Source organism: Lethenteron reissneri, chromosome 49 (genome assembly GCF_015708825.2).
Source record: "Lethenteron reissneri isolate LAM-NWPU_2019-01 chromosome 49, ASM1570882v1, whole genome shotgun sequence".
NCBI lineage: Eukaryota > Metazoa > Chordata > Hyperoartia > Petromyzontiformes > Petromyzontidae > Lethenteron > Lethenteron reissneri.
The window spans coordinates 3,078,040-3,104,718 of record NC_083827.1 but is presented as its reverse complement, the minus strand read 5'-3'; the positions used below and the strand labels follow the sequence as shown (position 1 = coordinate 3,104,718).

General features: G+C 48.2%; 2 protein-coding genes across 2 annotated transcripts; one reads left to right on the top strand and one right to left on the bottom strand.

The window, feature by feature from the left end:
- Positions 1-344: 344 nt before the first annotated feature.
- TTK (TTK protein kinase) lies at positions 345-6,661 on the bottom strand. The gene is made up of 2 exons (XM_061572011.1): positions 4,718-6,661; positions 345-4,602 (listed from the first exon to the last, which is right to left on the bottom strand). The coding sequence occupies exons 1-2, from the start codon at positions 6,527-6,529 to the stop codon at positions 3,640-3,642; spliced, it is 2,775 nt and encodes a 924-aa protein (XP_061427995.1). The 5' UTR covers positions 6,530-6,661; the 3' UTR covers positions 345-3,639.
- A 1,287-nt stretch (positions 6,662-7,948) lies between these two features.
- PIGU (phosphatidylinositol glycan anchor biosynthesis class U) lies at positions 7,949-26,569 on the top strand. Its single transcript, XM_061572201.1, has 12 exons — positions 7,949-8,189; positions 10,600-10,664; positions 11,214-11,273; positions 11,698-11,760; positions 12,925-13,028; positions 13,711-13,811; positions 16,250-16,347; positions 18,014-18,171; positions 21,702-21,845; positions 22,884-23,008; positions 24,405-24,547; positions 25,300-26,569. The coding sequence occupies exons 1-12, from the start codon at positions 8,054-8,056 to the stop codon at positions 25,411-25,413; spliced, it is 1,311 nt and encodes a 436-aa protein (XP_061428185.1). The 5' UTR covers positions 7,949-8,053; the 3' UTR covers positions 25,414-26,569.
- The last annotated feature ends 110 nt before the right edge of the window (positions 26,570-26,679 follow it).

The following is a 26,679-nucleotide window of genomic DNA, read 5'->3' as shown; positions in this document are numbered from 1 at the left end:
CAGAGCTTTTATCCTACAGCGATCACCACACTCAATAATGCTAATTAATTATTAAGTAATAGTGTTTACAATTGATTGTGAAATAGAGATGTGCAATGACAAAATGTAACCTTATGTGGGTATGTGGGTATATTTGGGCTGTTTTTATATATAGTATAAATTGATTATCTTTCATTTAATTTTATTTTCTTGTTTTATTTAATTTAAATTTATGAATGATGCCCTGACTGGTGACCATTTTAAATTTCGTTGTACTGGTGACAATGACAATAAACGATCTATCTATCTGTCACGGCCAGACACCCGCCTACAGCCCCCATACCGAGCCAACACAGTGCAGTGTCAGTGAACTGCACTACAAATGTAACAAGAATCCATTGTTGTGTGCGCCAGTGCTCTTCGTTGCAAGGCCCCGCGGGTCACTGGCTGGCCCTCGTTGGCCTTTAGTGCGGAGCCTGACAATATGCAAATGTGAAAACACCCCCCCCCCCCCCCATCATCCCCTCATCGTGCTGTCAAACCCAGGAATGGTTTCAAATGTGTGGCGGCCCTCACACTTTTGTGAAAACGAGTGAAGAACACGTGTATATATATGCGGATGCTTCATGAAGCCAGCATTTACACAACTTTATTCGAAACGTGCATCATGATACAAGAGGTAAGAGTCGTAACAATCAGTAAATTGTAAAGCTTACTAAAATGCTCATCGCGTTTTTGTTTTGCCGATAGGTCTTGACTGGCCACGGTGATGAGATGCGATCAGTGACATGTTACACTGCCCAGGAAATGTGCGTATGCTGAACAGGCAAGAATTTTTATACCACCCAGTGATAAAAATGTTAGTATCCCCAGTGATTTACACAACTAAAAAGACGTACATCTTTCATAGCAGACAGAGAGAGGCAAGTAGACCGCTGTTTAAGAACATTTACCACGCACCTATTTTTCAAAGCGAATCCACAGCGCTCATTTTACAATGTTTGAAAAGTTGAAAATAATTGACGCGATTTTTGCTTTGAAAAATCGGTATGCGGTCAAACGGTTAACATTGGCCGCTATGAGTCATAGTGGAATTTCGTTTTGCAAACTTAACGGATAACAATGACAGAACTGTGTGAAAAGTCATGTTACTTCACAGCTGTTTTATACAATGCAGAGAAAACGTTTGTGAATCCCCAAAGAGAATTATGTACATTCCATTGTATCACCATGAAAGCTTTCTTGAATCAAACCCGCTCTTTTCGTAAACGTTCAATAGGGTTTATATTAACCAATGCCATGTGTTTTAAAACAAAATTATATACAGTAAGTGGGAGGTTTATGGTTTATGACGAGGTAAAGTGTGGGTACACCTCCATCTGGTCAGCGCGTTGATCGCAGCGTAGAGCTGGGATGATTTTGATAATTGTCCCACAAAAGTTTCGTGACCAATCACTTGGGCCTGACGAAGGTCGGAAACCCCCACTCGACGATGACGTCACCAAGTCCATAAAATCGTCTTCAATTGGTTGAGTAATCGAACCGATAATTATCAGTCGAGGAACACATTTTTCATATGATCGAATATCACAGCTCTCTCGTCCAGCATGTTCTAGAAATGCCGGGCTAAGTCATGGATGGTTCGCACCCCGGCATATCGATCCTCTTAACAAACCCCGTTATTTAATGAAACGCCCAAATTATAATAGCGTTCATATCACGTTCATGTGATACAATTTTATATAAAAAGCAATACAACAGGTCAGATGAAAACACCGCTCAAAATCAAGAGCCAACTTTAGAATGCAGTGCTCTGCTGGAGCAGAAACGGTGCAGAATCTGGGACTCGGGTGCCACGTAATTTCTGCTCGGCGTGGTGAGAGCGATGTGAAAAAAATCTTAACTGTTCTCAATTCTAAAATATTGTGAATGTCTCCGTTATAAGGCTGTACTATGCAAACAAAAATAATTGTTACGATGCACATCGAACAACGTATAATATATATTCTTGGTTCTTTCGGTAAAGTTACGTAGAAGGGAAATAATAAAATAATATTAATATAAAACATTAATATTTCCCTTCTACGTGACTTTACCGAAAGAACGAAGAATATGAATCCCTGCAGTCACGAAAGCTTTAAATCAAAATGTAACGTATAATGTATTTACACCGAGGGGCAGACTGCAAACAGACCCGGGGGGGGGGGGGGGGTGAAATTATTAACTAAATAGGTGAATGAAAGCTGACTAGTCAATTTGGAATGTGAAAAGCAACATGGAAACGTGCCAGAAGCCTAAAGCATTAAATCGGTGCACTCCCCACGATGATGCATCGATCAGAAACATGGACATTGACAAAGGTGGTGGAACAAATGATGGTAAGTGCAGACGAATAGACCGACAGGACAACACCAACGCACAAAAACAAAAGTAATACATTTCATCGACGTCAGTCAAGATGTCAGAAATACGCGTCGATGGAAGGGGATAGTCAGTGACGGAATGGAAGCCAGAGGAGGAGACAGCTCAAGGGGACAACCACTGTGGACAAGGAACGATGACAGCTCATGTGCTGCGACGAGGTGGGTGGTTGTGGCATCGTGCAACAGTTGAGGGCGACGATGGCCATGGGAGGCCTTGGCCCAGCTGTGATGATCATGGCCGATGAAGATTCGGGCCGTGCTTATGGCGACGAACGTCGAAAGTTTTTGTAATTGCCAGCGGGCATCTCCGCACGAGAGCTGCGTGGTTTTGGTTGCATTGACAGCGAGTCCATGAAGTACCCGGGCGAGCTCAGGTGTGGGGTTCCTCACGATGTTTATTATTTTAATCACTTTCCCCCCACCCCAAATGTTATCCCGATTGCACAACCGGTGCCATCTCAGTATCCATCGGATCTCTCGCAGAGCAGCGCAACCCCCTTGTGCTGGGAGGATGGCCCGCGGAACCGGATAACATAGAGCTACCTCTGAGATCCGTTCAAGTGAACTCTTGATCCACACTTTTAGGGGGAGGCAACACTTTTCCAACTTGCTCTGCGTTAAGAGCGAGGCTTGTCACGTGACAGTTTAAGTAATGAGATGTGTAATTCCGCCGATTTAAACGCAAATGTAATGCGACAAAATCACAAGTCTCGCAAGAGCTACAATGTGCAATACAAATCGATGTGCAGGTGAAGCGACCGGTAATACATTACTTTTCACACTTCAGTATTTTATCTCCAGGAGGGCTTTTTCAACAAAATATCCCACAAAAAACTGTAATTTGTACCGGGCCTCCAACCAAACATTTCATGCTGTGCAGTATACCCACCGCCCACATTATTTCAGACGCACTTCCACCTGTCACCCAGACACCTCACACACTTCCCTTCACTTTTTTATCACCGTAAATTCACCATCTCCATTCCTCTGGCCCAGGGTTCTCCATTGCAGGGCCCGCAGGCCAGACGGCCCCTGGTGGCGGCCTTGAGTGCGGCCCCAGACAATACACAACATGTCAAAACACCTACCATGATCGTCGTGCTGTCAAACCCAACAATGATGTCACATGTGTGGAGGGCCCTCACACCGACGATGTCTTATGGGCGAAAGTGGGCCCCCCCACCACCACCACCTCTCTGAAAATTTTTGAAAAACGCCGCTGCGCCTTCGAGTCCCCTCACTTGCCCCGTCGCTGCGGCTTGAGGTACGGGTGCTGCAGGACCTCCACCGCAGTCACCCTCCGCTGTTTGTCCCTCTCGAGGCACCTCTTGAGAACGTCCACCAGCTCGTCGTCGTCGTCCACCTCGGGGAATGGGATAGCCCACGTGTGGTCGCAGATGAACTTCATCTTCTCCCAGTAGCTAAACTTGTGGAAGGGCAGGCTTCCGTAAGTCATGAGGTACAGGATGCAGCCGAGGGCCCACACGTCGCTCTTCGGCCCCACCTTGGCCGCCATCCCGAACATCTCGGGCGCCATGTAGTTGAGCGTGCCAGCGGCCACCTGCATCACGTTGCTCGTCACGTCGGCCCGCAACGCCTTCGCGATGCCGAAGTCGATCAGCTTGATGTTGCCCTCCACGAACACGAAGTTGGCCGGCTTGAGGTCACCGTGGACGATGCCCTCCTTGTGGATGGCCGCCACGATCTGCACCATCTCGTGCCAGAAGAAGCACCGCTTGTGCGGCGCGGGCCGCCCCGTCTTACGGAGCCACGTGTGCAGGTCCACGCTGCCCAGCTCCATGACCATCAAGGTACACTGCTCCGTCACCTCGTGCTCCACCAGCTGGATGATCTTGTCGCTCAGGTGCTGCAACCGCTTCAGATGTTGGAGCTCCTCGTCGTAGGCGTCAGCCATCTCGGCCGTGCTCTCCGACATCGACACGTACTTGACGGCGCGGATGACGCGCCGCTGCATGTCGAGCGCAGAGAAGACCTTCCCGCCGCCGCCCTTGCCGATCAAGTTCAACAAGCAGTACGGCCTCCCCTTCACCGTCACGGTCCCTTTGCCGTCCCTCCACGCCATCTCCTCCTGGAGCCTCTGCTGCTGCTGCTGCTCCGTGAGAGGTCCTCCCGGAGGGTCCTGCAACTTCGCCTGGACCGACTCCGGCCGGCGGGGCTGAGGATCAGCCGTCCACACGGGCTGCGGAACGTCGACACCTCGCGCGAGCTGCTGCTGCTGTTGTTGCTGCTGTTGTTGCTGCTGTTGTTGCTGCTGTTGCTGCTGTTGTTGTTGCTGTTGCTGCTGTTGTTGCTGCTGTTGTTGCTGTTGCTGCTGTTGTTGCTGTTGTTGCTGTTGCTGCTGTTGTTGCTGTTGCTGCTTCTGTTGTTGTTGCTGTTGTTGTTGCTGTTGTTGCTGCTGTTGGTGCTGCTGCTGTTGTTGTTGCTTCTGCTGTCGTTGCTGCTCGTGCTGCGGTGGTGGCTTGTGCGGAGGAGGAGGTTGCTGTATCCGCTTGGCCGACGGGTGTCCGTCCGAGTCCTGCTGCCCGCGTTTGAAATCGGACGGACAGAGGCGCTGATCCCCGCGGACGTTTGCGCTGCCCTGCTTCGGATTCCTGACCTCCCCCTCCTCCTCCGCCTGGTATCGGAGTCGCCGCCGCCGCCTCTTGGCTGCGGCAGGAGCTTCTCTTCTCTCCGTGCACCGCAGGCAGGAGAGGCCGGGCACCGTCCTCGCAGCCACGGCCCTGGGTCGAGCCGTCGACGATCGCGGCGCTCCGAAGCGGCGTCTGGCGGGCACCGTGGCCCACCGCAGGGACGGCGCTGCTCGGGACGAAGCCACCAGGAGTAGCAGCAGGAGCAGCAGGAGCAGCAGCAGCGGCGGTGTTGTTGTGGCTGGCAGACGGAGTGGCGATCACCTGGAGGTTGCGGCTCACCGCTTTCGCCGCGAACAAGTTCTCTCTGGCTTGTAACACCGTCGGAGTGGCCACGTTACTTTTCAAGTCCGCGGCGTTACGCAGCAACGTACCGATTTGCATCTGCTGCATCTTCATCTCGACAGGCGCATCACCGCCACCGCCACCACCGCCACCAATTCGCCTGGCCCACATCGCCGCTCTCCGACCATCGCTCTTCTCCTCGCCCTGCACCTGCGCAAGATTCGTCGTCGTCGGCGTCGGTGCCGCCATCTGCGGTACAAACCCAGCGGCGACGTTCTCCTTGTCGTGTACCGGCGACACGAGCCGCTTGTTACCGACGCGCAGCCTCCTGAACGCCTCGTCGAGGAGGGAACGCGGCTCGGCTCCAGCCTCCCTCGCCTTGCGCAGGATGGACGCGCTCTTCTCGACCCCGGGCCCGTGGTCGAGGGCGAACTGCGCGGCGGCCACGTGGACGCGGGCCACGCGGCGGCAGGCGACCCGCGCGTGGTCGAACTGAACGCGGCCCTCACCGGGGTCGAGGGCCGCTCGCAGCTGCGCGTACTGCACGTGGAGCTCCGCGTAGCTCCGGTTGCTGCCCGTGGTGCCCGCGTCCACGGTCTCCAGGCACTCGGCGTAGAGGAGGCAGAGACGGAAGAGGCCCTTGGAGGTGCGGTCGTTCGACTCCCAACGAAGCCGCTCGCGGTTCAGGAAGCGGAGCCATTCGTCGGGCCCCGCGGTCACGCCGCACGGAGCCGTCGCGCCGATGATGCTGCTGCTGCACCCGTTGCTGGTGTCGCCCGAAACGTCGGCTCCAGGCGCTGGAGGAACTGCTCCGGGTTCTCGTGTTGATTGTTCGGATTCTGGTGTGGATTGATCAGATCCTGGGGCTCCAACTCCTTCTCCTCCTCCTCCAGCGCCTGCGGATACGCCGGGTAGTTTCCACAGCATCGGTACCCCCATGATTTCAAAGAGTCCTCCACTCCGCGCCGGCTCATCCATCGCAGATCTCCCACCGCTTCCGAGGGCCGCACCTCTGCCACGACTGCCACCTCCTCCGCCATCACGCGGTGCCAGGCTAGGTTCCTGGTTCTCCGTGTTGGTCGCCGCCGCCGTCGCGGCCACGCTGCCCCCGCGTCTGTTCTCGTGCATCTTCTGCAGGCGCGCAATCATCTGCGCGAACGCCTCCTCGTTCTCGCGTCGCTCCGCCTCGTCCATTGTCGTCCCGCAATGTAAATGTTGTTGTTAATGTTGTTGTTGTTAATGTTGTTGATGTTGTTGTTTCGTGCGCGCTCCACCTTCACTCCAATGAGCGAGGCGGCGGCGGCGGCGGCGACCGTTAAGATTTGAATGGAGGCGGAAGTGCGGGCGCGAGGCGATGGCGACTTCCGTCGACGCTCGTCCGGCGGCGGTGACGTCATCTAAGCGGTTGAATGATAAAATGACGTCATCTTACCCAGGGAGGGAGGGGGTGACGTCACTGAGCGAGCGAGCCCGTCTGACACCGGCCTCTTGAAAGTAATTCCAGCGCGGTGACGTCATGTATTTGACAGGCTGCGGCGTGACGTCACCTCTACTCTTATAAAACGCACAATACTGTTATAACGACGCAGTCCAGCGGCGGTGACGTCTTCTAAGCGGTTGAACGATAAAATGACGTCATCTTACACAGGGAGGGAGAGGGGGGGGTGACGTCACTTTACTAGCGAGCGACCAAGCCCGTCTGACACCGGTCCTTGAAAGTAATTCCAGCGCGGAGACGTCATGTATTTGACAGGCTGTGGCGTGACGTCACCTCAATACCCTTATAAAAGCGCACAATACTGTTAAAACGACTCAGTCAGCGTACGTTAAGTTGAAGATTTAAACCAGTACAGACTACTTGTGTTGAACCAATGCTGCTGATAGGATATGCAAAGCCGCGGTGGATGTGTCATTTATTATTGGGGCCGTCCGTAAATGACGTCACGCGATTTTGGACGATTTTTGACCCCCCTCCTCAAATATGACGTCACAAAGCTCTGCCCTCCCAAAAAAATATAAAACATGCTTCAAATCGCTTTAAACTATTGTCATTGTAGTGCGTATTTAATGTGGCGCTGCACTCTGATGTTGTAGGAGAAAACATTTATTAAAGTCTATTTAATTAAGTAGAACGTGTTGTCTGTATTTATTTAAAGTTGCGCATTTTAATGTGACGTCATATTTCTCAACCCCCCCCCCTCGTCACACATCGTCACAAATGTCTGACCTCCTCTAGGTGCGTGACGTCATTTATGGACGGACCCATTGTTGTTACGTGCTTAAAGGATGCGAATCGTATGCTTCGTTGTAAGGTTCTTTACCCGCCCCTACTGTGAAAAAGAGCTTCATAGCTCATCGGATTCCTCCAGCACAAACCCACATTCCGATTAACCTCGCTCACGATAATGACAATGACGTCATGTAGCTGACAAGCAGCGATGTGACGTCACGGCAACGTGAACAATGACGTCAATTTCTCTTACTGAAGCCTTCGTCATGCGGCGCGATGACGTCGTGTAGCTGACAAGCAGCGATGTGTGACGTCACGGCAACGTGAACAATGACGTCAATTTCTCTTACTGAAGTCGTCGTCATGCCGCGTGATGACGTCACCGCGCGGCACCTGTCCCCTCCCCGCCAGCTGACAACCGCGACGCGTGGAGTCGTCGTCGGGGGCCGCTCTTCTTCCTCCTCCTCCTCTTCCTCCTCCTCGTCGCCATGGCGGTGGCTACGCTCTCTCTGCTCGCCGTGCTGGGCGTCACGCTGCGGGCCGCCCTCTTCCGCGCTCCCGCCTTCGTGGAGTTCGCGGCGGAGCGAGTCGAGGCCTCGACTCCCGTCACCGCCTGGAAGCGCGGTGAGACTTGGCGCAGCACTCATCCAGCAGTGGAGCGCAGCTCACGGACGCCGGTGACGATTATTCTGAACACCCCCCCGTGGGCCTCATTTAAGCTCTACTCGGACTCAATTAGGAGCTGGTGCGGTGTGTCAAAAAATCGTCACTGGGGAGACAAAGGCGGCCGGGCGTGGGGCAGGGACACACACACACCCCCCACCTCGTGTGCCCGTGCCGGCCTTCATAGGTGCCGCTTAAAGCACTTGCCCCTACAGTCTGTTCGGGGGGGGGGGGGGGGGAGATCTTTGTTTTTCTTTGGTGCGATGTGTAAATATCGCCACTGGGGAAACAAAGGCGGCCGGGTGTGGGGCTGGGACACACACACACACACCCCCCCACCTCGTGTGCCCGTGCCGGCCTTCGTAGGTGCCGCTTAAAGCACTTGCCCCTACAGTCTGTTCGGGGGGGGGGGGGGAGATCTTTGTTTTTCTTTGGTGCGATGTGTAAATATCGCCACTGGGGAGACAAAGGCGGCCGGGCGTGGTGTTGGCCACACGGAGGGGGGGGTCTTTGTGCAGTGCGTGGATGTGAGAGAGGCATTAGGGGAGTGCTGAGTCGGTGTCTCTGACACAAAGGGTGGCACGGTCGGGTTTATTACAATCGGGTTTAATTGTCTTTATATTAAACCCGATCATCTGAGATTGGGAGAAATCCGGTTTAGTTGGTTCTAATTGCAGAACCGCATTTCGCCAACTTCTCAACGATGGGCTTCATCCATTCCAAGCGAAGGAACTCACTGGCGCCCACGATTGTGGAGAATCTCCTCGTGTTCATCAAGACCAACCTGCCCGCCGCATTCTACGACTACCCCGTGCCCGACAGCCCCCCCGAGTACGATAGCAGCACCGACGAGGAAGCAGCCTGAGCCTTGGATCAGAGTTTCGTATTCATTAAACCAGGTTTTAACTCCCCGAAATCGGGTTTAATTGTATTAAAGAAAAAAACCAGATGCATGCCGCTGGAAAAATCGGGTTTTTTCCACCCATGCTCTGACATGGCCAATTGTGAACATTCTAAGAAGCGGGACTCTGAACTCGAACCCAGGCAGTCGGTTTTACGAAGTCGTTATGAACCAATCTCGATTTGAAGTTTTCGAACGTTTGGCATTAATAGTAGGAAGCCACTGGAGCTATGCACTTTTACATCATCTAGATTGAGCACTCAGTTTATCTAGAACCGCTTGTTGTGTTTAGTTTGTAGTCCTTCCTCCAAACATCCTAAGAGCACGATTGGCTACGTATGGTGCTAAAGAAGTTTAACATACATACATGAACAGAAAGAGTAGAATTACCATATGCTTTTTATAGCATGCATTCTGCTCTAGTCCCCCCCTCCCCTCTAAGTAAACAGTAAACAACAATCTTGATTTCATTTGAAGCTTTCGTGACTGCAGGGATCCATACTCTTTGGTTCTTTCGATAAAAAGTCACGTAGGTAGAAATTAAAATAAATTAAATGACGACGTTTCGGGCGCAACTCAAGCGTCCGTCATCAGGTGGGACAACCACAGCAAGAAACAATTGCTGAATTGGGCAAAGGGGCTGCTCGTGACAAGAGGCTATATAGGCAAGAGAGGGTGGAGGAGCAAGGTAGGAGAGATAGAGAGGGGGGTAGGGGGCTGCGAGATCGTTCTGAACCTCCTGAGGTTTTCTTACACCAGACTCAAATCCAGGTCATCGGTGCTCATGTTGTATGCCTTGAATGGCCGATTTTCAACCTCCTAAGATGCAGCGAGACACACCAAGCAAGGAGCCACTGCTCAAACCCAGGCCGGTCGGTCAGCAGTACTCAGTTCAATCTCACATGGCCATCATGAACCAACGGGGATATCCTTACCACAACTAGACGCGAATTACAGAAGGCCAGAAATACAGTCTTTCAAAACATGTTTCAAAATAGCGAATACTCCGCTTATCCATACTGATGTTGGGAATAATGTCACATTGATATTGTCATCTCGTCTTATCAGTGGTTATCTGCCGATACATGTTAATAATCTGATGAATTAGCCGCACACATATCCTGTTATCAAAAGATATTTGTGAATCGACTAACCAGGTGCATACTTCCTGGTGTGCCTCTTTTATTTGAGGGATCAACGGGCGTTCCTGTACCAAGACAAACATTCCGTGCAATTGTATCCACGCAAAAATGCACTTTGGAGGGACACTAGTAACCAGAGAAAACTCATTACGCATATGAAGAGATACCGCTCCAGTCACAATGCGGATAATTGTATGAGTTTGTCATTGATCCATTATGGGCCGCGGATAATCACTCGTGAACAAGAGTTGTCTCACTGTGCATGAATTTTGTTGTTGTTTTAATCTCGCCGTGTGGCTTTGGTTTTTCTTTTGCGTGAACGATGCAGTTATCGAGGCCATGACGATGTTGGACCTGGGAATCTCGCCGTACTCTGGGGACATTTTCCACGAGGTGATGGAGCCCTCTCGTTGAATAATGTGTCGTGAACTCGCCGTGTCTCAGCTCGCTAGAGCGGTGTTCTTCACTCATTTTCGCAGTGGGGGGGGGGGACCACTTTTGCTTATAAGACAGCGGTGCTGAGGGCCGCCACACATTTGAAACCATTGTGGTTTGGCAGCACAATGGGGTTGGTTTCACTGTTTGTGTACTGTCGGGGGGCCGCACGTCAGCAACCGCCAGTGGCCCACGGGCCTTGCAATGAACACTGAGCTAAAGGAACACCCTCCCCCTCCCCCCCCCAACACAAATACTGTGACTCTTAGATAATTCACCTCGGCTGTGTCCTGGTTTATCCAACCGACGCTCCTTCGGCCCAGTCTAACCAGCATGCTTGACACAATGCATGTATCGTTTGTGTGACAATGTTAATTGACGAATTGATGTCTTGTCATCGCAAGATGATTATGCAGGACACAAAGCCTAGCTACGCGTGTGCATTTTGAGAGATTTTCTGTGTTGCTTCTTTTGCCGAGTTGTAACCGAGTGTTGCTCGTTTTTCAGACGCCCATGATAATCTACGTCTTCCACTTCTTGGTCGACTGCTCTGAGCTTGTCTTCATGGTGAGCCTGCAGTCCCTTGCGTTGTGCTGTGCTGTACAGCAGCGGTGGTCAACTGGGTGGCCCGTATCATGCGTCCGATTTCCATGCGTTTCACATTAATACAGAGCAATGGATTGCACGTATGATTCAACGTGTGTATCGTGAGCGTAAACTGCTATTTTAATTGACAGTTTGATTGTTTATACCTTCTTAATGTTGCGTTATACGCTGATGCTCAGGACAAATGTGCATCACTTTGTGGTGTGCTTTTTCGTCTTGGTACGTGTAAGAAGTCCCTTACAGCAGAGCATTTCTCTATTTAAAAATAAAGTGTATTGAATGCCATATATGCGAATGAATGAAATCTTTTATATAACTATAACCATATAACGGACTAGCTGAGAGAGTGGCATGCATTAACCTTCTCGACTGTTTTGTTGTGTAGTTTGTGGATGTTTTGACAACTGTCATCCTCTACCTGGCTACTAAACAACTAATGAACTATTTGGTGAGTGTCTATTATAATTACAGCATTAGTACATGCTTCTATGTGTTGACCATACATTCGCATATGCACCGCAGTATGTACATATTCACATGCGTATCATATGTGCTTGGACTTTTAAGATGCCACCAGACTGAGCTGACTGCCCATGGTGTCCAAGAAGTTGCAAAACCAAGTTGTTAAACAAATTAAAATTGTTGTAAATATCTAAACGCCTGCTTTTTTTCCCACTACTCACCGGTGGGACCGTGATTTCATGAAAAAAGATGTACACCTATTTTTTTTTTCAATGCCGTATCAGTAATTTGGGTCGTTTGACCGGACTGTTGAAGTCTGGTCAAACGACGCGCATGTCTTTGGTCCTCATCCAACTGTGGCTTCATACAAAGGGCTGTTCGTGTAGATCGCTGGTTTAAGCAGGAAGACTTGTTGCTTTATGAGTTAACTATTTAACTATTTTACACGCTTTTATTTAACTCACTCTGTCTGTTGTCGTATCCTCAAATTTTGTAACTAAATTTTTACCTACTCTCAATGTGGTATCGACTGCAAACTTGGTATACTTATGTCATACTGATGACAATACTATAGTCTATCGTTAAAAATAAAATGTATATACTTTTAAACAATCTTTTTTATTTGTTATGTTTCGGCTTGGGTCTAATTGTCCACGCTCAACTGACGTTGGCTGTATATCACCACGGTCTCTTATGTTATGGCAGGCTTCGGGCCCACTTCTTGGAGTCGTGGAGTTCTGCCATTACTCATATGGTACATTTCATTAAAGCGTGTTTTTAAAAAAGCATTTTTAAATATTACTTATTTCTTTTACCAGGTAAGGCCCGCTGAGCAATGTAGCTCTTTTTCGGAAGCGATCTGGCCGCAAATGATAGCTCAACGAAGTGGCTTATCACATGGAAATTTCTAGCAGCAAAATGCTCTAAACGTACGTTGTTCTAATTGTGGAGGGAAAAACCGGATGACCCGGAGAAAAATCCACGTGACAACAGGGAGGACATGCAAAGTCCAAATATACAATAGGCGGCAGGGTTGGGATCGACTCCACAGCCTCCTGCATACCAGGCGAGCAAGTTAACATGCCGCTAACGCCGTTGTGTGTCCCGCTCCCCCGACAACTCGCCGGTTCCCCATCCTCTGTCCCGCCAGCACGAGCGGCAGAAGCAAGAGCATCGCCTCTACAAGGTGGACACGTCTCCTCTCCTGCTGGACCCACGAGACACCAGCTACCTCCCTCTGCGCGTCGCCATGGCGTAAGGACAACATACAAGCGTTGCTGTTTTAGTGCTTTTCAACTAGTTAGTTGTGTCATTTTGTTTAGCAGCAGGTCGCTAAAGCTCACGTTAAGGCGATCCGATATGAATCAGACTTGAGCAGATCATCAGAAGGTTGCCCAAAAATCTTGGGTTAAAAACAGCGATTAAAGGATTATCCTTGACGGCCAAGGCAATGCCATGAATATGTGTGAAGTCATCTTTGTCCATCACACGTCAAGTCCGTATCTCCCCTCCTGGTGACGTCATTATAAATGACTTTATCTTATACACCATTGGAACCTCCTTTGCCAGTAGCAAAATATGATAATTGTTTTTTTACCCTTTTATCTGGCAAAAAAACTGACACCTTTTGGCGTCATCTGGTCCAACACCATGTGAAACTCGGCTCTAAGAAAAGCTGTCTCAGGTGTGGACCAATCAATTTCAAGGACAAGTGCATACATTATCAGAGTTGTGTTTTTTGTTTGCATTCCGACCACAGGTATTGTGGCAATGCAAACATGACTCCTTGTAAAAAAAAGGTGTCAGTTTTGTTGCCAGATAAAAGGGTAAAAGACCAATTATGACTTCATCTTCTTACGTCACATCATGTGGCGTGTGATGTCATCTCATGTGGTTTGGAACGGTCTTACGTCTCCTTGTCTCCCTTTGTTTACAGGTACCTCCTGAACCCCTACACCATCCTAACATGCGTGGCTCGGAGCACCTGTGCCATAAACAACCTTTTCATCGCCCTCAGTCTCCTGGCCACACTGCATGGTGAGAGGGGCATGTGACAATGCATTCATTCATCAATTTAAAGTTACATTTTTTCCCCCCAAATTTGAACCCTATTCTGATATCGGTGTCGTGTCACGAAATAAAGTAAACATGAAGAATATCGACAGACCAATGAAAGCCTTCATGGGAAGGGAACAGCTCACAGAAGCTGATATCACAGAGCTACCGCTGATATTTTTTTAATCTGAACTCTGGTGCATACAGTGGCAGTCAGCACTTTTCCACTCGGCCCAGTAACCGAACGTGACATTCATCGCTTTACAGATTAAACTGATTATTTTATAACCTCGTGCCACGGCAGATCTCTCGCCTACTTCAGCAGTTTTATCTTGCTGTGGTTGTCCCACCTGATGACGATTGCTTGTGTTGCGATGGAAACGTCGTGATCTATTATTTTTCTACCTACGTGACTTTACCGAAAGAACCAAAGAGTATGGATTCCTGCAGTCACGAAAGCTTCAAATCAAGATTGATTATTTTTTTATTTTCAGAGTTGGAATTTAACTGAATGAAGTGGAAATCCAAATTGAACGTCGTGTACTTTTTTTGGGCAGTCATTGGTGACCAGGCTGAAACCGTCAACTTATTGGACACGAGAACCCAGCTTAATCGCAGCCAGCTGCCTGCATTCAAACCCAGGATATCAGCAGTGCCATCTCAGCACTGGAACGTCTTCATAACCGGGCCACCGCGATTGTAGCCGATTCTTCATCTCACGGCACACGCATCGAATAGTGCATGTGAGAGTCAATGATCTACAGTCCGACAATATATGTTGAAGTTAACGTTTAGGCTAACGTGGCAGATAACACCAAAAACTTGGACGTGAAAAATTTGAAGGAATGTAATTGAGACGTAAAAATTACGACAACAACACGTGATTCTTGAACCTAATAGTGGTGTTGTATTGTAGAAATTCATTAAATCTGGGGCGGTTAATTGTTGTTACACAGATAATTGGTGAACATCACCGCATGCTTCTCCAGGAAAATTTGTCTCCACTGCTGTAATCTTCTGACACTTTTATTTTTTTTGGCTTGCCATCACGCACTTTCAGATGCCATTTTCTCCGGCCATCTGGAACCCTCTTCTTTCCGACATTAAGACTTTGAAATGTAGATTGGAAACTCATTTCTTGAGATTCATAATTAACGTTTTTGGGTTTAGATCGCGTTATTTATAAATGTGTCGTAACCCTCCACCACCCGACACGGCCAATTAGTAAAAAAGTGTCACGTTAACAAAAGACAAATAGTTCACTGCTTTAGCCCACCGGTGTGTTGAAGCGTGAAACCACAACATTTACAATTTTACAATTACCAGCGAAACCACAATATTTACAATTTTTACAATTACCAGCGAAACGTCGTACTCAAATTGTAAATGTTGTGGTTTCACTCGTCAACACACTGGTGGGCTAAAGCAGTGAAATATTTGTCTTTTGTCAACGTGACACTTTTTAAAATCCTTTATATTAAGTTCGCGTGCTTGCTTGCTTGCTTAGGACCGTGCAAATCTTTCGGTCGTTTTTTAACCCACTTACCATGATCCAATCGAGCTGACATTTTCCACACAGACTCGTTGTGCCAGACAATTATTGTTCGTGAAAAAAATTCCCAAAATTTTACACTTTTTAGGCAAAAAAAAAGTATTTTACATATATTCAAATAGAACGCATTCATGGCTTTGGCTGAACGTCAGAGTGTAAGAGCCCAGAGCGTAACCCCTCCACAGGCTGTGGTGGAGTAGCGCAGTTGGTAGCGCCCTCGCTTCCCATGCCAAAGGTCGCGGGATCGATCCCCGCGTCCTCCACAGGCGAATATATTTTTAAATCCTTTATATTAAGTTCGCTTGCTTGCTTAGGACCGTGCAAATCTTTCGCTCGTTTTTTAACCCACTTCCCGTGATCCAATCGAGCTGACATTTTCCACACAGACTCGTTGTGTGTGACAATTAATTTTCGTGAAATTTTTTTTCCAAAATGTTACACTGTTTAGGGAAAACAAATTAAATATTTAATTACCAATTGCTTAATGGTGCAATGCAATCATCTGACCCATAGATTGCAGCCATCTCAAGCCAGAGGACGAGAGAACTCTAGCTGCCACGCATATAAAGGATTTAGAGTGAAAAACTTTGTTTTTACGGGTTTACTTGTTACTGATTGGCCGTGTCGGATTGTGGAGGGTTACGACACATTTATAAATAACGTGATCTAAACCCAAAAACGTTGATTATCATTTCTTGAGAACTTAATTTCGTGTTTAGTTTGTTGTCCTTCCCCCGCACCTCCGATGAGCACTGTTGGCTACGTACGGTGCGAGAGATGTTCAACAACATACATCATGTTTTGGACTTGAGGCTTCTGCCCACGTTGGGAGCTCATGTGTTGTAATTGTGTGTGTGTGTGCTTGTAGGGAGCATTCTCATGATGGCAGTTTTCCTGGCACTGGCCACCTACCAGTCCCTCTACCCTGTGATGCTCATTATACCTGCAACCCTGCACATGGCCCAGGTAATGCATGCATTGCTAATGTGTCTACCTCTCTGTGTGTTTCTGTGTATGTTTGTGAGGTGGTGTGTTTGTTACGGGGGTGCAGTGGTTAGCGAGCTGCGCTACGAACCCGGCAACACGTGTTAAATTCCCGCTCACGGCCGACAACAGTGACGATTATATGAATCAGTCCTGGGCTTCTCCTAGGTAGCCTCAAATGAGCACATGGTACGATGTGTAAACTTTGCCGTAAGGGAGACAAAAGCGACCGGGTGTGGTGCTGGCTACCCACCCCCTCGTGTGCCATGCCAGCCTTCAGAAGTGCTCGTATACAGCACTTGCCCCAACAGTCTGTTAAAGGCTATATCGGGGATCTTTGTTTTTTGTGTGTTTCTGTGTGCTAAACGGTAGTGGGGACCGGTAGGGTAGTGATTAGCGACATGTGCGATTAACCTGGCAACTCAAGTTCCATAACAGTGGAGAATATTTGAGCTGGTCTTGGGCCTCCCCTAGCTTGTTTCAGCCATCAATGAGTTCCTGGTGTGGTGTGTAAACATTGCCACGAGGGAGACATCGGCAGTGGGGAGACAAAGGCAGCCAGGTGTGGATTTTGCCATACCACCCTCCTCGTGTTCCATGCCAGCCTTCATAGGTGCTCACTAACAGCACTTGCTTCCTACAGTCTTAAAAGTCTCATTGGGGAATCTTTGTGTGTGTCTGTGAAGCTGTATGTGTTTATTTGTGTGACTGTGCTCATTTGTTTCCGCATCTCCGATTAGCACGGTTAACTACGTACGGTGCTGAAGACCTTTGACCTACATACTCATAGAGGCAATTGTGAGATTTACTCCATCTCATTTGGGTTTTCACTGCAATTACCTGGTTATGTTAAAATATTGTAATACCCAGGTACGGTGTGTGAGTTGTTTACATATGGACCGTATTAATGCCAAATTTTTAGGGTGCCATGGTAGCAAAATGTTAACTACCTCGCCTAGTATACATGAGGTCGTGGGTTCGATCCCAACCCCGACGCCTGTATATTTGGAGTTTCCATGTTCTTCTCATGGTCGCGTGGATTTTTCTCCGGGTCCTCCGGTTTTTCACTCCACATTCAGAATAAACATGCGTTGAAGAGTATTTGGCTGATATAAATTTCCACATGATAAGCCACTTCACTGAGCTATCAATTGTGGCCAGTTTACTTGGTAAAATAAAAATAATATATCGTTAGTTTATATTTATTAGTTTTCACGTGATAGTCTGTGCAGTCTGTCAAATCATGATTTGCCTATGCCTCGTTCTCATGCCCCAAAGATGCGTCCACTTGGAAATCATTCACAGAAAGCAGTGAGACTTTGACAACCGCTGCTGGGAGATAAAACCTCATTTACACTCGGCATTGGCAGCTTCTCACCTGTCGAAATGTTTGCCACGTACCAATCACACATTATTTATTGAACTCTCAGGGCTGACGTTTAGTCAAATTGAGCGAGAGCGCTAATTAAAACGCGTAGATTTTTTCACGCCGCTTTTGGCGAACCGCCTCGAGACCCATCAAATCTCTCTTCGCTTGAGAACACCGGTTTAATCATGGCACCTCCGCCGATGGCGATATGCCATCTCTGAACGCCATCTCTGAACGCCACCCCCGCCTCCCGCACCACCCCTTGCCGCGTGAGCACAGAAGCACGTGAAGGGCGAGGCGCGCTGGAGGAGCCCCGCGTTCTGGGCGTTTGCGACCGAGTGCGTCTTCGCGTTCCTCGGCTGCCTCGCCATCCTCCTGTGCCTCTCCTTCACGCTACTCGAGTCCTGGGATTTCATCGGCGCCACATACGGCTTCATGTGAGTGGCACGGCGGCGCTCCTTGCGGCTGTCCCCACCCCCGTCCCCCCTTTGGTTAGCACAGTTGCCTACGTATGGTGCAAAAGAAGTTCTACATACGTACACGCGTACAAACCACTTGGTGAAGTGTTTCGCTTCGGGCGCGCGCTGTTAGATTGAATAGTTGCGTCTTTTGTCTCGATTCGATTGTCGATTTTTTTTGTTCTGCGCTGTTCATCTAAATGAAAACTCGGCATGTAATGTGCTCATTCTGTGAAAGTCATACATTGTACATTATTTTATTGCGTATGGCAATATGTTTGGAGCCTGAATGTTGGTGTCTGATAGGGCTTCAGGAGAGAGTTTGTCTCTTTGTGCTTTTTTATTTCCGTGAAAGGGGCGCAGACTACAGTGGTTTACTTTGTGGTCTAAAAACCACAAAATTGTTGTCATTACTCACACACGCAATTCGCCACATGCATGCATTCTATGCTTGGGAATTAATATTACTTCATGATATGGTGCGGTTATAAGGCTAGTACCTGCTCCGCGCCTTTCTGAAACTAAATGCTTCACGACCCGTGTACAGGCAGTCCCTGGGTTACAGAAGGGTTAGGTTCCCTAGCACGATCTGTAACCCGAATTTTCCGTATGTCGGAAACTGAACAATTTCTTCCCAAAATCAACGATAAAATCCCATCGCTAGAAATTGTTGTCTCCCTCCCCTACCGTTTTTTTTTTCACTCCTGTATCGCACTGTCGTCCCTACCTGCATCGTATCGCTGTGCATGCACTCTGCACTTCCTATGATTCTTTCATTTGATCGAATATCTACCCTAACACTACGCCCATTATTAAACTCATGAAACATACCGTATCAAATTGTTTATGAATACGACGAAACATTTTGATTTAAAGCTTTCGTGACTGCAGGGATTCATATTCTTGGTTCTTTCGGTAAAGTCACGTAGAAGGGAACCAATAAAATAATAAAAACATGAAACAATAAAATTGTTTTATATCGACTGCAACACAAGCAATGATGATGATTGCTTGTGTTGCATTCTAAACGTCGTGATAATTGAATTGTTTTATATTTTTATTATTGTATTGTTTCCCTTCTACGTGACTTTACCGAAAGAACCAAGAATATGAACCACGAAACACGTTAATATGAATTGTTAACAGAAAGCAGCAGTCGCTTCAGAATGTTCGTTTACGGTGCGTTAGTCCAGGCCGATACTTCTCCGATTGCTGTTGGCTGAGACCATGAGCAGTCGAAGTGTAATTGTGTTAAATAAAGTACATACAGTAAATAACTCGTGACATAAACTTAACAAGGAGAAAACTAGCAATAGAAACATGGAAATAAAAGATAGTTCTAAGCATGGAAAACTAACTGTTACGTAATGCTACAAAAGGAAAAGAATTGCCTAACGCGACAAAAAAATTACATTTACTGTAATCCTAGTGAATCTCGGACTCTGTAAAGGCGACGTTTTGGTGGAGCACAGGCGTAAGCTGGGGGGGCTCGCATCTCGCTCCGCGGTATTCATCTGTCACATAACTAACACGAAAAATTCCGCATATTCACATATTTTTTTACCTGATTTATGGGAACATTTCCGTGAAGTCGGATTTCCCCAAGTCGGCTCTTTCTCAGCTCCGGGGACTTACAGTGTAGGGAATTCTTCATGGCATGTTGCTGACTTAATATATCGCGACGAGACTTATTCTGAACCGAATTGTACACTATGTAACAAAATGTTTGGTCGCTGGGTAGTAAGTGTTATTTTTTTAATTGCTTATGCCTACAAAGTACAGAAAATGGATATTAATCCCCGCAAACTTTGCTTTTGTGACCAGGACTGTATGTGAAGGAATGACACAAATGCACACCACGTTTTCTCATCGAAAATATGTAAATTTCAAACTATCACTGTCCTGGTCACAAAAGCAAAGTTTGTGGGGAATAATAGCCATTTCCTGTACTTTTGAGGCTTAAGCAATTCGGAAATAACACTTACTACCCAGGAACATAAAAACATTTTTTAGTTACACAGTAATTTCCATTGGCAAAGCAGATTCGAAAGTGGGCTGAGGTTCAGATTAAGCTAAAACAACCTTACACTATGGGGACCTTCATTTGCCAGTAAAAATATGATAATTGGTTCTTTACCCTTCTATCTGGCAACAAAACTGACACCTTTTTACAAGGAGTCATGTTTGCATAGACCGCAATACCTGCAGTCATAAATACAAACAAAAGACATAACTCTGATAATGTGCACTGTCCTTGAAGTTGATTGGTCCACACCCGAGACAGCTTTCCTTCGAGCCTAGTCTCACATGGGTTGGACCAGAAGACGCCAAAAGGCGCACAACTCAAAGACAATGCACCATCAGAGTATGAGAGCTCGGGGCAAACATCTACACTATGGGGACCTCATTTGCCAGTAAAAATATGATAATTGGTTCTTTACCCTTCTATCTGGCAACAAAACTGACACCTTTTTACAAGGAGTCATGTTTGCATAGACCGGTGTCAGTTTTGTTGCCAGATAGAAGGGTAAAGAACCAATTATCATATCTTTACTGGCAAATGAGGTCCCCATAGTGTAGATGTTTGCCCCGAGCTCTCATACTCTGATGGTGCATTGTCTTTGAGTTGTGCGCCTTTTGGCGTCATCTGGTCCAACCCATGTGAGACTAGGCTCGAAGGAAAGCTGTCTCGGGTGTGGACCAATCAACTTCAAGGACAGTGCACATTATCAGAGTTATGTCTTTTGTTTGTATTTATGACTGCAGGTATTGCGGTCTATGCAAACATGACTCCTTGTAAAAAGGTGTCAGTTTTGTTGCCAGATAGACAGGTAAAGAACCAATTATAAAACAACCTTATCAGCTAGTACGTTAAGCGAGTCTCCGTTTTGTTGGGGGAGTCCTATTGTGCAAAGTAATGTTATTGTAGTTTCATTATGGTGATGGTAATATTCATGATGATGACAAAGATGATGATGATGATGATGGTAATGATAGTGTTCATGTGGATCATGGCATTAATCATGATGATGATGGCGATCATAACGATGACAATGATGGTGATGTTCTATTTAAAAAAACTATTTGACCTATTTTTATTTCACAAGGTAAGGCTCACTGAGCTCTTTGGCTCTTTTTCAGAAGCTACCTGGCCACAAATGAGAGCTCAACGAAGTGGCTCATTGTGTGGATATGTATAGCAGCCAAACACCCTAAATGCGTGATGTTCATTCCAAATGTGGAGAGAAAAACCGGAGGACCCGGAGAAAAATCCACGCGACCACGGGGAGAGAGACACGCAAACCCCAGATATACAGCAGGTGTCGGGGTCGGGATCAAACCAACTACCTCCTGTATACCAGGCGAGGGAGTTAGCACCTCGCCACCGCGTTGCCCTCAGTGTTGATCATGATGACGACGATGATGATGCTGGTGATACCGATTGTAGCGTTGACCACGACGATGACAACGATGTTGATGGCAATGATTGTGTGTGATGGTGTGAGCAGGCTGTCTGTGCCCGACCTGACTCCCAATGTGGGACTCTTCTGGTACTTCTTCACCGAGGTGTTTGAGCACTTCCGCCTCTTCTTCATCTGCATCTTCCAGATCAACGCCTTCATCTACACCGTGCCGCTTGCCGTGCTGCTCAGGTGTTTGTCACGTTCCCTTCCCGTTTCACCGTCGAGGCGACAACGCTTTTCCGTACATTGGTCGGCTTTTCCATTGGTGATCGCTGGAATCCACCTCTCCACCAATTGTCGCATTAGATTTCGAGTGCAGTAAGTGGGGCATATGTACATGTACGGTTGCAGCTCTTGTGTCAATCCACTGCTGGATGAGACCCCTCCCATTCCATTTGGGTCGTGGGGGTTATTTGACCGTTTGCCCTGCTTCTGTGTTTACTCTGGTTACCATGCACGGTGCATTGGGATCTTTGGATGAAATGCGCCTGACAAATGTACGTTATTATGTGTATTAAACTTCACCATGCTGATGAATAGATGTTGGTAACGACTGGGATCATAGATCGATTTCGCCGGACTGCCATGTGTTGTGTTAGTGCGTCATCTGGATACAACTGCCACCTGATTAGCCACTCAATTGGCTGTGCATTGGAGCTCCCGCCATCCACAATTTTACTTAACTGGTCCCACGGCAACTTGTTCTGCTTGCCAATGTCATCATGATAAGTTTATGATAATAGTAATAAGAAAAATTATTACATTGTTATTTAATGTTGCTGCTCAAGCGGTTCACTTGAGCTATTTGATTTCAAACAAGTTGAAGTTATTATCACCATATTCTAATTGAACTAGCGCAGTGGTTAGCATACAATTTTACAACCAGTATCGTTAATTATAATATAATTACAGTGATCGATAAATTTACAGCGAAATGGGGTCTGGAATGTAATTTACCCAAAAATCATTTTATTAATACATATGCTTGTACGTCCACAACCACTCACACGGATATGCACACACACACACACACACGGACATACACACGCACACACACTCGGACACACACACACTCGGATATGCACACACACATACACACACGGACATGCACACACACACTCGGACACACACACACGGACATGCACACACACACGGACACACACTGACACGTACACACACGGACATGCACACACACACATACACACACACGCACACGTGCGCCCACAGCAAGCACCCCTTCTTCCACATGTGCCTGCAGGTGGGGCTCATTGCCGTGTTCAAGTCGTATCCCAGTGTGGGCGACCTCGCCCTCTTCCTGGCTCTGCTGCCCATGTGGACTCACCTCAAGTGCTGTGAGACTCGAGAGCCACACCCACCCAACCACCTGCCCACACACCCACCCAACCACCTGCCCACACACCCACCCAACCACCTGCCCACACACCCACCCAACCACCTGCCCACACACCCACCCAACCACCTGCCCACACACCCACCCAACCACCTGCCCACACACCCACCCAACCACCTGCCCACACACCCACCCAACCACCTGCCCACACACCCACCCAACCACCTGCCCACACACCCACCCAACCACCTGCCACACACCACCACCACTGCCCACACACCACCCAACCACCTGCCCACACACCCACCCAACCACCTGCCCACACACCCACCCAACCACCTGCCCACACACCCACCCAACCACCTGCCCACACACCCACCCAACCACCTGCCCACACACCCACCCAACCACCCGCCCACACACACCCACCCAACCACCTGCCCACACACCCACCCAACCACCTGCCCACACACCCACCCAACCACCTGCCCACACACCCACCCAACCACCTGCCCACCCACCCACCCAACCACCTGCCCACACACCCACCCAACCACCTGCCCACATACCCACCCAACCACCTGCCCACACACCCACCCAACCACCTGCCCACACACCCATCCAACCACCTGCCCACACACCCACCCAACAAGCTGCTCACCTACCCACCCAACTACCACCTCACCTACGCAATAATTCAACTGCTCACCTAACCAGTCGCCTACCCACCCACCTACCTGCTCATCCACCTGCCCACGTATTCACCCATCCAACAATCTGCTCACCTACCCACCCAACCACCTCACCTATGCAACCAATGACCTGCTCGCCTTCCCAGCTGCCCACCCACTCATCTCATCATCCGCCTGTCCACCCACTCACCCACCCATCTGCTGACCCAACTTAATTTTCAGTTAAAATTAGGGCTAGAATTTGAGTTTTTGTCAGTGTTGATGTTAAAGTTATGGTAAGGGTTAGAATTCAATTAAAGGGAGGCTTATAGACAGTGTTACGTGAGGTTAGGGTTGACATGAGTGTTGTGTTAATGATAGTCTTAGCACTATGGTTGTAGAATTACCAATAATGCTGTCCAGGTACAGGCGGCGAAGCTCTTGAGAATACATATGTGGGCGCCTCTGCCTTCTGTGTGGGCCTTCCCTAGGTCGACTTAGCCTCAAGTGAGTGCCTGGTGTGGTGTGTAAACATCGCCACTGGGGAGACAAAGGTGGGCCGGGCGTGGTGCTTACCACCCCCCCTCGTGTGCCGTGCCGGCCTTCATAGGTGCTCGCACACAGCACTTGCCCCAGCGGTCTGTTATAGCTATACGAGGAATGTTTGCCTTTGTTCTCTGTGTGTGTGTGTACGTATGCGCGTGCTCGCGAACCCTCGCGTGGCAGACCTGAGGAACACGCTGCTCGTCACGTGCCTGCTGGTCGTGTGCTCCGTGCTCTTCCCCGTGCTCTGGCACCTGTGGATCTTCTCCGGCAGTGCCAATGCCAACTTCTACTACGCCACCACGCTGGCGTTCAACACGGGACAGGTGGGCACCACCTCCTCCCCTGCCGCCACCCTCCCGCACGGCCCACCCAGTGCCCGTCGCTCAGTGGCGTAGCTATCGAGTGTGAAGGCGGTGGAACGGCACACAAGCTGCGGTCTTCAAATCCTAGCCATGGCGAACATCGGTGAGGGCTCAGTTTCATGTATTAGGTATAGCCCCGTGAGCCATTCGGCTCTTGAATCGGGTGCAACCGCAACAAACAAAAAACAAAAACGTGAACAAGAAAACATCTTAAATTGACTATGTGCAAAGAGAAGAATCCAGGAAAAAACTGCAAAAGTCTTCCAGAAAAAAAGCACCGTACACCAACGCTGTGTGCAAAAATCCCAGTGGGATGCAAGTCAAACAACAACAACCACAAGACAACTTAGATTAAAGCCATCATTCTTACTCCGTACTACAACAAACAAACATGGCCAAACCTTTGCCCACCCACGGTGACCAGCAGGGCGAAGTATGGTCACACATCCCTCACGGCCGACATGCCTTAGGGAGGCCTTTATCTCTCGGTGGGCTGCTAAAGGGTTGTACATTGCATTGATTTATTTAAGTTAATAGAAATCACAAAAAACAAACCAAGAGCAGAATACAAAACAAAATGATGAAAATTATACCAAAGAAATATTGTATCTCGAATTGAATAGTGACATCAAATTGCTGGGGAGATGTGTGTGGTGATCTGCCTAATGATGGAAGATGATGGTTGGACATGCTGTGTGTGTGTGTGTGCGCAGATCCTCCTCATATCCGACTACCTCTACGCCTTCCTACGACGAGAGTTCCACCTCTTTCACGGCCTACGCGTCAAGAGCGACGACGGCAAGGACTCGTATGTGCTGCTAAAATGAGATTCAGCAATCTCGACGACGACGAGAAATTCTTTCGACAACAACAAAACTATCGCCGAGGCCGGACTTGAGCGAGGCGGTGAGGCACGCCGTGCAGATTGAACGCAACTCTCGCGTCTTCGGTACTGAAGGCCCTCTCTCCCCCCCCCCCCCACCACCACATCCCAGCTCTCCCACCACTCCACCGTTTTGTGCGGTTACCACATGGGGAATGGATCGCCACGTGAATTAAAGGGGACGAAATATTCACCGGTGGTGATGTCGCACGAAGCGATGCTGTCTGAAACAAGCATTCGTGTATTTGTTTTCTGCCGCAATGGTCTGCTGCTATCGCGACGTTGCGATTAAGAGAGCACCGATTAACTGCTTCATGTTCGGCAGAAATAAAAGAGATTAATAAATACTAAAGACCTTCGACACTGGATAGTTTTAAACTGATTGCCATCAATGTATCATCTGTGCGGTCTGTTATCTGTCTGACATATCTTGGAGAACAATTTGGGAAAGATCAAGCATACATAGGCATTCAGTAATGATGTTCAACATGCGTTTGTCTTAAAAAGCATTTATATTCATACGGAATCTGATGGGTAGTTATCAGGGGTAAAATACGTTTGCGTGTTTGCAAATGGTCCTCCTTTTGCACTGGTTTGCAAATATCCCTTCGATCAATTTGGCTGTTTTTAAAAAGACAGCTTGAGACGTATTGTGTCATCTTTACGAGAGTAATCGTCACCCCGCCCACCCCGCCTTGCCGACAGAGCTGATGCATCTCAACACTCTCAACCTTCATTGGAAAGAGTTGGAAAACATACGGAGCAATTTGGCTTCAGCTTGGGGAGGTAATGTGAATACTGCTGATTTGGCCCAATCGTGAAAGCGGACGGTGTACAATCCTACTTGCAGGACCACGTGATGGTTTAATTTAAAACGAGTTACGTTTGTGTTTTTGCCGTTTTTTGTTTGTTTTGTAATACGTGTTTTGCATTTGTATGTTTGGAGACTGATCAGGGGCATGGACTGTCTTTTACACAAGTAGAATGAGCAATTATCGGTATCGATGATTGACTCCAAACCTCGTAATGCGGTGAATGCACTACGCGGTCTACTTTTGTCGGAATCGTTTTAATAAAACGCAAATGTGTTGCTCGGCCAATGCGTCTTCTTTCTTGCTTAGGTTTTTGTTGATAATATGCACGAGTTTGAATTCCTTAAGGGTTTTTTTGGCTCGCCATCTAACAAAGTGTCATCGGCATCGCGTGCTTT